The following is a 12,405-nucleotide window of genomic DNA, read 5'->3' as shown; positions in this document are numbered from 1 at the left end:
GTAATTATTTTAGGCTTGTGCCACGATTTGTTCTCCAGTAAAGTAAGTGCCGTCTTGTAAAGAGTTAGCGTTTTGCAGCAGCGGCAGTAGCACAGCCGAAACAACTGAGAAGTCGCTCTGCTGCTCCGGGGTTCGCTCTGGGGTTGTGGAAGCGTGACAGCCAGCGCTGCCCTCGGCAGGGGTAGAGGGAACCCATCAAACATTAACTTCGTATTTTCCAGTGGCTTAGAACATCTTCAAATGAGCAAATTTACATGTTGTTGGATCTTGTCAAACTTCTACTTTTTTCTCGGTTTGGGCCTTTCAGAAAATAAAGAATGCATTCACTTGTCACTGGCTTTTTTTTTTTTTCTCTCCTTTTTTTTAACTATTCCTGCACTGAAGTCTTTCCCAGAGGTCTGCCCACAGACAGAAGCACCTGCAAGCGATGGGCCCTATCCTCTCCTAAAGCATTTAGGAGGAGGGAGATCATAGGAGGATTTAGTACCTGCTATTACTAACAGTAAAATTTTGAAATGTAACCTGAGGCAAGGAGGGCGGCAAGCCTGCTGCCAACCTCCCCTAAGGTGTCCCGGCCTCGCAGTGCGGAGGTGGGAATTGAAACCGCGTGTTCAAGTGGTGCTGGGCAGGACAGAGACAGCACGCACGGGTTTTCTCAGCAAAAGCAGTGCTGGGGTACAGCTTCTGCCCCTCAGCGTGAAATCCCCGCTTGATAAAACACCCCGGGCAGCCTCCCTACCGAAAGAGCAGCAGAGGAAGATGCACCTCAAGCCCGGCCTCCCGATTAGAAGGTAACCCGCGTAGGGGAAATCCAGGCTTGCAACCCGCAGGGGGGCATAACCCATCCTCTTTTACAAGCTGTGGAGTCTGGAGCGGTTCTGGGCATTTCAGAAACCAAACTGCTGTTGTCTGAGGCGACTTGCACAAACAACAAGGACACACGTATAGATGGCTCCTGGCTTAGGAAGCTGCCGAGCTGACACATTGTACATGTCAGTCCTGGACTAACAGCCTCTTAATATACCTACTTTAATTAAGATAATAATTTCATGGACTGTGGACTCTTTTTATCTTCTTGCAGGCAGTGGCCATATTAGCGGAAAGCAAGATTTATCATTTGGCCACTGGGAAACACAGGCTGGGCGAGACGGATTAAGTGCAGAGTATTTGGCCTAGATTCTGCCAGATGTAAATCCACTGGAACGACTACACAAATTGGACAGTCTGTGCCCTCCGCTCTTCCCTCATTTAATGCTTTACTAAAATCAAGTAAATAAAGAATAAAGACATATTAGACATTCAAGCAGAAGTTCAGCGGAAGAGCTGCTGTATTTTGAATGTGTAAAATGCCCATTGCAACTAGCCTGCCCTTCAGTGTAAAATAGTAGAATGTTTTATGTACCAAAAATCAATCCAGGTCTTTTAAATAGACAAATATTGACCAGCATCAGCTTGAAGGTAGCCCATTTTTACATCAACCTGCCATAAAAGGCTGCACGCTGCATTTCATCTGCATATGAAGAAATAAAGGCCATTCTCTTTCCTTGCTCTATTTTGTTTGTTTTTTTTTTTTACTTCTTTTTACCTAATTACAGATTGCAAACGAGCTGCACTCGGAGGCCTGTGAATCATGCCAATTTGGCCAGCAGCTGGGATTACAATAATCCTCAGCACTGAGCAGAAGGAAGGAAACAATAAGCAGGGCAAGGTCCGTCCCTCCCCCCGCCCCCTAAGTCTGACCTAGGCAGCAACAGCTGTCCAGCTGTGCTCAGCATTTATTATTTCTTCTGGAATGACCAACAAGTGGGCAGGAAAGTGAGGACTCGATACAAATTCTAATAAAGATTCAGGATTTCTCATTTTATTGCATTCGTTGTCTAACAACAATAATACTCATTGGCAAGAAATTTATTTACACTAACAAATTAACTTTAAACCACAAGGCTTTGTTGTTTGTATTTAAACTGTAAGAAAACAAAGGGCCACCATGATGTTTTGTTTTGATGTCTCCCAATAACTAAATATTAACCAAAGTTATTCTGGGGAAAACTCAACAATCTAGAGAAGTTCATATCAACCAAGCACAAGAGAACAAGCTCGGACATGGCACTACTGTGTCTTTCATGCAGATGATCAGACACCAAGATGTACAAACAAAAAGTTCAGGATAACATGCACTTCATATACATTTGACCTCTTTAAAAAAAGAAAAGGAAAAAAAAAATTGAAGCGCAAACACCTCTTCAACCATATAAAAAGAAACAATGTAAGAAGCTAATTTTTACAGTGAGCACAGTGCATTTTAGTCTTGTAGCTGCCTGGTCTTCTAGCAATATGTCTAACACTTGTCAGTGACCAGTGAGTTACCATTGCAACGTGACTGGAAAATACAAAAGCAGTTGTTCAGACAGTAGATGCGTATGGGAAAGTATAGAGTCAGAAGAGGTTCACTGTGCACTCCCCACTTCCAAATGGGCAGGTTACTCCTTACATCTGGTGCCCTGGGACTCCCCTTTCCTTCGGACGCTTCTGCACCGGGGCCTGAACCCGCTTCCACTGGTGTCGGTGACAAAGCTCCCACTGAAAACCCAGCAGGAGGCTCAGGCTCCCGGGTTGTGTGGGTTGGACCTGATCTCATGAGCTGCGAGCTCTCCTCACCTCTCCTCGCTCTGGAAGAAGAAACCTGCCCAACACAGCAGACCAGCCTCGTTCCTAACATGGTCCAAACTTCCCAAAGAAACGGGCAGCTGAAGGCACTACCACCAAACCTTCCAGTTCTTACTGACTGCACGTTTTAAATCATCATTTAATGCCGACAGCAAAAGTCCCACAGTTAGTGCCACCAGTTAGTCACAGAAAGCTCATTTTATAATGGAGGATTCGAGGGCTCAATGTCATGACTAAGGTGTCACAGCTTGGAAAAATCAGTTTTACAGGAGGAAAAAATACAGTAGAATACATACAGGAGGTTAACAAAAGGGACTGTGCAGTCTGCAGATGACCCGTACTCCACTGTGGTGAGTGGGTAAGCCACCTCAGATGGCACTCCTGCTCAAAAACGAGCTGCCGAAAGCGCTCCAACAGTTAGGGTTACCTAACCCATAGTTAGGGTTAAAATATAAAAAAGGGTTTCCTTCCTAGAATACTAAAACTCCAATAGATCAATCCTGCCAACCTCCCACCCCCAAAAATACACACTGAGAACAACATGCAGAATGAACTACCGAGGACCATTCTGTATATGGCTTTAACAAAACTTTAAAATCTTCTGATCTGCAAAACACATAAAACCCCAAGAGGAAAGAGTGAGCAAAGCTACCAGCGCAGACAGGGATGAGCACGCTGGTGGGACCGAGGGGTAGCGCTTTGCTCCTCTGAGCTTGCAGATGGCCTCGGGGCCCTCTGCCCACCGGGTGGACCGTGTCCCTGCAGCCCCAGAATGCAGAGCCACCCGTGTGCCAACTGCAGTGTAGCTCTGTACGGATATCCATGTATGTGCAGATGTATCTACACGCACAAACCCATACATATTGATTAAAAGAGGGAATCAAGCCACAAATCGCTTAAACATTTCTAGAAAGACTAATGGATTTCATTATTTTCAATCACTAATTTAACAAAACTAAACCAAACCAAACCCATGTAACTGCTCTGTGCGCTGTGCCCATTTTGACTGTTAAAGACTTACAACTTAATTAAATATGTGCTGCTTTTTTCAAACGTCTGTTTTTTCAGTGGTTTGGACCACGACATAGGTTTCCTGAGGTTTTCAAGTGAGGGAGAGCACTGTAGGAGGGAAGTGCTATTAAAAGGGTCCAGCCCCTCTATCACCTAGTTTGATGACAGTGCAGGGGATGGGTCCGCACTTAAAAAGAGCAGTATCAGGTTTTACTTCTGCCTTGACAGTATTTTCTCTCTGTAAACACACGGCTAAGAAATCAAGACAAGACTTAATTCTTGCAAACTTCCCCTAAATTTCAGCACTGAGAAACAGTACAGACTGCAGTACACATTCTGTAAAGAACTACAGATGAATCTGTGCAAACCTTTCCTTTCGATTTTCAGTGTTGTGATGGTACATGGAATGGTTCTTGGCCAGACACAACTAAATGACGATCCTCTTCCACCCTACTGTAGAACTGGATTCTGCACTAGTAACAAGAGCGGCATTTTTTTCTCTGACTTAAAAGTGGAACACAATTCATTCCCCCAAATCACACAACATTGCCCACCTCTTACTTGCCAGCAAGGGAGCCAGGAGGTGAAGGTGGAGCACCTCAGGAGGACAGGAGGCTTTGAGGGAAGGAATGAAGTACAAGGAACCCCGATGCTCAGTGTCAAGCACTTCTGAATGTCAATGAGAGCCGAGGATTGGCAAGCTTCAGAGGAAAGCTGCTCAGTAATTCCTGTAAAAGCTCGATTCCTGTGGTATCCCTGCAGCAGACTAGAGTCATAGCACAGTAGATACCCTTGCAAAAAAAATTTAAAAGTCAAAAAAGTGCAAAAGCATTTGTATACACTGAGATATAAACATCACTTAACTCTGTTCAGCTTTTTTATTACTGGCTGTTGTTCCACTGTGCAATTCTAACCTACGATCTCGAACAGGCTCCGCTTACAGTGATCACCACCAGACCTGCTCAGAGCAGGTGGGTGAAATGCAAACAGCGGTGGGCAATACTCCGGGCTCTGCAATGAACAGGTGGGGCTTCTGCCTCACCTCCTGGTCCTCATCTGCCCGGCCAGACTGAAACCGAATTGGGAGTTTTAACACACAAGTTGCATGGGTGCACCACCCCACATGGGGAAATACTAGCTGGAAGAGGGTCATCTCAGTGTGTTTGGCTAATGTGGACAGAATACGGAGCTACCACCCTCTCCAGAATCCCAGTATAAACACTAGCTTTTCTAGAACTAAAGTAATCTGCAGTGTCCTATCTTTTATTTCCTATTTTTCAGAGTTCCATTTTTTGCTAATTCTCCTTTCTTCACCCTTTCAGGGGCTCAATATATTGACAAGCTGGCAATACCGCAGCAATGAACAGAACCAGAGTTTACAGAACTGGCCAACCATCGTAACCCGGGAGAAGTCACTGCATCAGCCCGCTGCGGTCACCCAGGCGTAAAGATGACACTGACACACAGCTAGAGGCATGGAAACACCACCCTGCCTGCACAGTGGTTTAAAGGTGGCCAGACTGGTCAGCATACTCAAAATTGCTTTAGCTCCACAAAGAAATATGCAAAGTAGGCGACAGTTACATTTGCAGGTGAGCCAAAAGAGAAAGTCTTTCCAGTCATTTAGCATGGAATATTGGTATCTTGTTATTACACAAAACCCCACATTAGTCTGACTTCGCATTGGTTTAGAGAAAGTTCAAGTCGAGGATGATGAGACATCGGTATCTTCTGTTTCTTGTGTGTCATTACACAAGACAAGGGGGGAAAATGCAACACAACTTTAAAAGTTTTATAGAACAGTAATAAAAGTTTCAAGCTGCACTGGTCTTTACATCTGTTATCCAGTGACATTTCTGCATGTCCCAAAAATGAGTTACCATACTTAATAAAAGGAACCACATAAATCTCTTTTATCACAGAAAGAAGAGAAAAACTCTTGACATTGCTTGGTTTGTTTAGTTTTCAGGTGTTGATCAAAATGCATTTTATGCTTTTATTTTAAATTTAAACTACTGGGTTTTTTTAAGCTGGGTTCTTGTGTTGCCTTTTTTTTTTGTGTCTGAGAATAACAAAATAACATTACCACAAAGCAATAAAAAAACCCTGAATACTTAAAGAACTTAAGTTGAATTAGTTATTTTGCAGAATAAGAATCTGATTTACAAAGAGATTACCTAGGCACTGTTCTAAGCAGCAAGAATGAAACCTCAATGTATAACGCCAAGGGGTCTGCTCAGGTTTCTAAGAAAACAAAGAAATAAAGCAGGGACACCACCTTAGATTACCATATACAAGCACTTAAACATTACTACAATGTAAACATAATTTAAAAAGAAAATCATCATCGAATGCATTTATCAACATTGTATTTAAAATATTAAATTTCCAGTTTCTTTCAGGTAACTTCTCTTACTCAAATATAACAGAATGCTAGCTTTACAACGCTGTTAAACATTTGTATAATTTTTCTCCTACAAAGAGTGCAGAAAGATTCACTGCAGTGTGGAATTCTTGTTAGCAGGTGTATTTTTTTGCCAGTGATCTATCTCAAGAATCATATCACAAGCTTTTAGAAATATCAGGAAGTATCTCTTCTGGCAATTTAATTTTTAGATCTGAATAAAATATACATCAGAAACTTGTAGAAATCGGATTTGGAAGGGAAAATAAAGCTAATGCTGTGTAGATCTGTTGTGTGTTAGTTTTGAACGAACTAGGCTCTCTCAGTTGACAGACCGTTTTATATGTAAAGAAATTATTAGGATCAAAAGAAATGTAACTCTAAACATTGCACCCCAACTGTTTCAAATCTGAGCTTCAGAGAACTTTACAGACACAAATCTGAATGCCATAAAGTACAGAGCAGAAGAGAAGCCGAGCCAAACTAAACCAAACATTTTCGTCAAAAGAATTCAGTATTTGGATTTTTTGGACCGGCAACTTTTTTAAGTTCAAGATTCTAACTTTGCATCAACATCTTAAACAATTCATGGGTTGGCATGAGCAGATGAAGACTGCAACTTCCAGGATGTATGAAAGGGAAGTAATGTTTCGCAACTATAAACGATGCTATGTAGTTAGCTTTGACTATAAAGCAGTAAGCTTCTTGTTGTGGATATTTGCCTGTTGTCTGTCCGTTCTTTTGAAGAAATACTGAATATTTTAATACTGCTCTTAAGAGGGAGTAACACCATGCAGTGCGAGCTATACGCTGCTTCTGTCATAGTCAAAACTACACAGCAGGCTTTGCCGATGGCCTCATATACCAGGAAAAGAGAAATCTCTGAAGGATGTAATATGACCACTGCTAAGCCATCAAAACATTCTACAGCCCATGCCCAAAAATTCAGGTTTTGGTGGGGATATTCTTTAAACACATCAATCAAAACAGTTAATACATGGCAGCTTTGGATTTAGTAACCTTCATCTCCATGGCAGCATTGATCTTAACAGCAATGTACTGAATTTAATTTTAACCAGAATCCCTCGTCTTCCTCTTCTTAAAGTGCACTTCTGTAAAAACTGAAAATCTTCAGCAAACTCAAGTTTGATAGTCGTTTCCAACAACAGCTTCATAACAGCACAGCACAAAGCTTATTCTCCCAATGCTTACTGGAGAATGAATCTGAAGATGTGGTGTTTTTCTTGGAAAAAAAAAACAAAACAAACCAAAACAAAATAAGCCCAGTTTCCTGTTCAAAACACATGAAAAAGAAAGCGGAGTGTGCTATAAGAAAGTTGCCTACACACTGGGAGCACAATGAAATTTATACAGATCTATACGCTGTGCTCTAGTTAGAAATTCATCCTTGCTCAGATATCTAAAGGATAAATGTTATCCTCAGATTTCTGTGTAAACCCACGTAATCATTTAAGGCTTTGCCTCCTTCCTGGATTAACTACTGTACAGTTAACAGAAAGAGTTTCACCTCCTGTCTTTCACCCAGGGGGAATATCGACTCTTCTGTCTTTATCTCCAGTGTATCAGAAGTCACTGAATGGTTGTGTTTCCAGAGCGGTGTCGGTTCAAGGTACTGATGCAAGATGAAACTTACTCCAGTAGACAGAACTGAGTATCCAAACACCGCAAAGAAGCTGAATTTCCAGTTCGAAAGTTAAGTCAACTCTTATCAGACAGAGCACAACTTCTTTTATCCAGCTGAAGAAACCTTCACCAATCGTTTTGACTGGCCATCCTGTTCGGAAGAGGTGAAGCAGTGGACCATGCTCCTCGGCATCATGCTGGTTACTGAAGTGACCAAACACACAGAGCTCAATAGAGAAGAGTAGTTTGGAAGGAAACACCGCCACACAAATATGAAATCTGTTAGCTGTCAACAACAACAAAACAAACCGAGGGCTGGGGTTGTTTCACATGGCAACAACAACGAGCGTGAACTGGATATGCGGGAAAATAAAACTACACAATATAAATTTCCCTAGTCATTCTAGGTATAGCCCCATTTCTCTGTACACACTCTTGTGTAATGAATGCAAGAAAGCCGAAGGGGCACCAGAGTGGATATGAGTTTCTCTTCCCTTGAAGTGCCTCCACTTTCCTAACACAGCAGCACTTCTGCTTATCACTGCTCATTAGTGCCCTCTGTTGCATCTGATGAAGACTTTTCTGTTTTCTTCGATTTCCTCTGCAGTTGCTCTTGTTCCTTCTTCCGAAGCTTTTCCCTTTGCTTTTCCATTTTCTCTTGAGCTTTGCGAGCTTTCTCCAGGGACGCTTTCATTTCCTTTAGCTTTTTTTTAATGATTGCTCTGTCCTGGGAAGATGTTATACCAAGAGCCTGAGGTGCAGAAAACAACATTAAAAAAGGAAAATAATTTCACACAGTTTATTCTATCACATTTTTTTTTCATATTCTAGTAATAACTCTTCTTAGATAGAAGACTATAAGAGATAAGCAAATTTGAGACAGGCTCAGATACCTTACTGATGTGTAAGTAAAACACTTCTGCACTACTTTCCATGCTTTCCACTTCTAGAATATTAAAGAATTCGATCTCATTGCCACCACCAGTGTCAATTTCATTGATCAAATGAGGCAAATAAAGATTAAACTATTTGCCGGAAGTCATCTAAGTCTACACAGAACAAGACTTCCCAATTCTCATTGCTATGCCTTAGTCGAAAGTTCACTTGCTCTCTTAAAACCCCTCAAGTTAGTGAAACGCCAACAAAAAAACTCAGAAAGGAAACACTAAACTTTGACTATCAGATATACTGAGCCTCTCACAACTCCTTCCCTTAATTATTTTTGACAAAAGTAGGCTCATATTTTCACTACAAGAAACAGTCCACACTTTATACATCAAAACTGTATTTAGTTCTAACATAGTACAATTGGTATCAGCTTATGCCTCCAGTACCCCAGTAATCTATTTTTCAGTTGCTACTTCTAATGTATTTCTATTTACTATTTTCTCACCCTTTTGCAAAACAGAGTTGGATGAGAAATACATGCATGTAAATACCAGTTAGACGTGCTGCTATATGATTTACGCATGCAAATATGGGTACATTATATACACCCAGAGTTTTCACAGAGCAAATGCTGTCTACTTCTGAAGCTTCTGAATCCAAGCGCATATGGGAATTTCTTGAAGTGTTGCTGTGGCTTTATACTCTGTGTTTATTATTCCAGTCTATCACCATGCCACACATGGGGATTCACTGCTTTCTGGCTGAATTCTTAATTCCTTTAAGAATACCTAAAGTTATAATAAATACTATGGTTAGTCTTGAAGTCCAGTCAATTACCTTGAGCTTACTTCCATCCAGCTGAAGGAGATGCTCCCCATTAATGTTTTGGGCACTGAATTCGGAAACATACTGTTCAAGGTTCAGGCTCATTAACCAGTGGGAAACCTGCTGCACGCTCCACTCCTGAACAGCACGACTCTGACACTGACTGTGCTTCGGAGACTGTCCATCGTCAAGGATCTGTGACAAAAACACGCTGCATTATTATTAAAAGGGTAACACAGATGAGTAACAACATTGTTCTGTACAAACTGCCAGCATCAGAGCAGAGATACCTGTACTATCTTTACACTACAACAATAACAATTTCACACTACTATATTACATCTGTATGTAACCAGGTATCTAAGAATTGGTACAAGGTACCCAGAAAGTCTTCCATCCACAAACAGAAGAAGAAAAAGAAACTGGCATTCTTTTTAACCCAAACAGGGAGAGAAATGGCCCGGTGGCACAATTCAAAACAGGTATGTTCCCATTCCCTCGCAAGATTTTTATCCTTCAAATTAGAACGTTTCTAAAGGACGCAATGAATTCCGCATTCCACTTCCTGGGCTCATTCACAGATCTTTATGATGTGTTTAAGCTATAAAACAAGAAATCCAGGGGAAGAAGAACCTCACAAAACCACTCTAAAGTTCAAAGCGATGACATCAAACAGCCAGTGAGACTGATACTATCTATGGAAGACTATGGGATGACACAGAGGAGCAGTAAGGAACACACAGCCATCCCACAGCCCTGGCCCTGCTCTTATCCCGTTGCGCTGCTGCGGAGGAGGAGAGCACAGCCCCCCAGGAGGGGCAGGAGGGGTGTCAGCTGCTGGGGGCAGCCCCGTGTCCCCGCTCTGCCACTTTATTCCACCCAGGGGCATGCCAGCGGGGCCTGACACAAAAGCTACTCTGTCCCAGCCGTGGTCAGCAAAGCAGCTGCTACAGGCTGCGGCAGCTGTCTGCTGTTAGAGCACTTTTTACACTGGGTTAGACGATGCTGGGAGGAGCTCTCTTGGCTTCTGGCTGTCCGGTTCTCAGGGCTGGGGTTGGTGGGTTTGCTCTGACACGGACCCTCCTCCCCCTTCCAGCATACCACAATATCTGCAATTTGCTATGGCCTTGCAAACTCTTAGCAGAAAGGAGAAGGGAACTGAAGACAAGGAGAGAGGAGTCAGTGACATCTGCGTGTTGTGCTCGAACGAGAGGTTTTGCCACGCAACACCGTAAAACAAGAGATGTGAATCTGCAAATGAGACAATACGTTGCCACGCGATGGTCACACGATTCACCACAACAGCACACTAGTATCTCACCTCATCATCAATCATATCCAGGCTCTGAGTGAGGGAGCAACAAAGAAATGGGAAAGAAAAGCATTATAGAAACAAAATACAGAACATGTAACAGCATGTAAAAGTTCAGGCAAGGGCAGCACCAAGATTTGCAAACAGATATGGCTACTCAAAACCAAAGAGATTTCTTTAAAAAAAATTATTTCCAGAAGCAGAGAGGTTATGTCGAAAGCTCAGCACACACATGATTTGGCAGCTAAACCTGAGACTGTGCCAATGAAACCCCCTTGGAGTTCCTGGTCTTGACACCCTAGAACCGGCAGGAACCTTCCTGATGGCTCCAATTGCAAGAGCAGAAGCTCCTTAATTAGAGAACAACCTGCAAGAACTGGGTTCCCTCCCCACCTTTTAATTTTTTTCGTCTCCTTCTAATAATCATGTCAGACTTGCCAGGGAAGCCCGAGCGAAGGAGTGCTCGCAGCAATAGGCTATGGAAGGCTGAAGAGCAACGCTGGCCTAATCCCCTGCCAGGGGGGCTGCAGAGGCTCCCACTGCAGCACCCGCTAAACACGCTGCCTGATTTGGAGGCTGCAATTTGGCACACAGCAGAGGCTGGAAAAAACACATTCATTTTTATAGACCTGTTCAGGCTCGGTATTTTAGAAGTGATAAAGCAGAGAGCTGAACAAGCAAAACGAAAGCATTTTTGAGCTTTTAATTCAATACCACTGGGAACAGGGCATTGTCACAATAAAATACGTAATATAAAGGGGATGAAACATGGTAAGAGAATGAAATGTATTATCAAGACAGTATTAATACTAAAGAAAGTGTAAATAATGACTTTGTTATTTTCAGTAATTCATAGAATATACAGACCTGTCTGCACTGTTCTATGATCCTTATAAATTTTTGCAGTAAATAATCTCTAAAGAACGGTTGGTTTTGTAGACCTGTATTTTGGCAAATGGGGTTGCATGGAGCAGTTCTCATTCTTTAAACCCATGCAAAGCATGCAGGCAGTAATAGAACAAACCTAACTATCATTAAAAAATAAGACATAGATACTTCTGAGTTCCTCCTCTCTAGAAAAAAAACTGGCTCAAACCTCATGTGAAAAATGTGAAGTTCTTACAGAGTGTTTGTAAAAGAACAAAGGCACAGGTATCCTGAGTCCAGAGGGGACATTGTCAGCTACTGTCAAATCGTGCAACATCACTGACAACTGAGTTACAAAGCTAGTATCTTAGGAAAAGTATCTTCAATATATTGTATTCAGCTCAATTATGTCACCAATTTACAGGATTAGGAATGCTTTTTCACATTATCATCGTTTGAAAAAACTCTGGTTTGAAGTAACTGAATTCAAATCCACTGTGCAAAGCAAGCACAAAGAATGCAAAGTGGATTAACACATATACGTTCTAATCAATATACATACATTCAGGTACAGTAACAGACAATTACTGCATGTACAGGTCATTATTATTTTCATGTATCAGTGTAAAACTTAGTCTAGGGGAAGGTGCCGTACATCTCAACTACATTTACCAAAATATACTGTATGTTTATTATCTCAAAATTGTCTCAATTATGTCTAGTTTAGTGTATGTGCATATATATCTATGGGTCCACATGCACATATCAAAATATAGGAAAAATTTAT

The 12,405-nt window shown here is 41.9% G+C and overlaps 1 protein-coding gene across 3 annotated transcripts in view; it reads right to left on the bottom strand.

Annotated features, from left to right (window-relative positions):
- Window positions 1-8,042: 8,042 nt before the first annotated feature.
- PPP1R9A (protein phosphatase 1 regulatory subunit 9A) overlaps window positions 8,043-12,405 on the bottom strand; it is a gene marked incomplete at its 5' end in the record, with an annotated part of 141,115 nt that continues 136,752 nt past the window's right edge. For 2 of the 3 annotated variants that reach the window (XM_082480012.1, XM_082480013.1), the window contains 2 exons: window positions 8,043-8,477; window positions 9,452-9,634. In XM_082480012.1, the coding sequence (XP_082336138.1) occupies window positions 8,265-8,477; window positions 9,452-9,634 (396 nt within the window). In that variant the 3' untranslated portion in view covers window positions 8,043-8,264. Of the gene's footprint in view, window positions 8,478-9,451; window positions 9,635-10,760; window positions 10,785-12,405 lie in introns of all 3 variants that reach the window. The other variant, XM_082480014.1, reaches the window with a different exon arrangement.

Source organism: Vanellus vanellus, assembly GCF_965231255.1.
Source record: "Vanellus vanellus genome assembly, chromosome: 2".
Classification (NCBI taxonomy): Eukaryota; Metazoa; Chordata; class Aves; order Charadriiformes; family Charadriidae; genus Vanellus; species Vanellus vanellus.
This window is presented reverse-complemented; position numbering and strand designations above follow the sequence as displayed.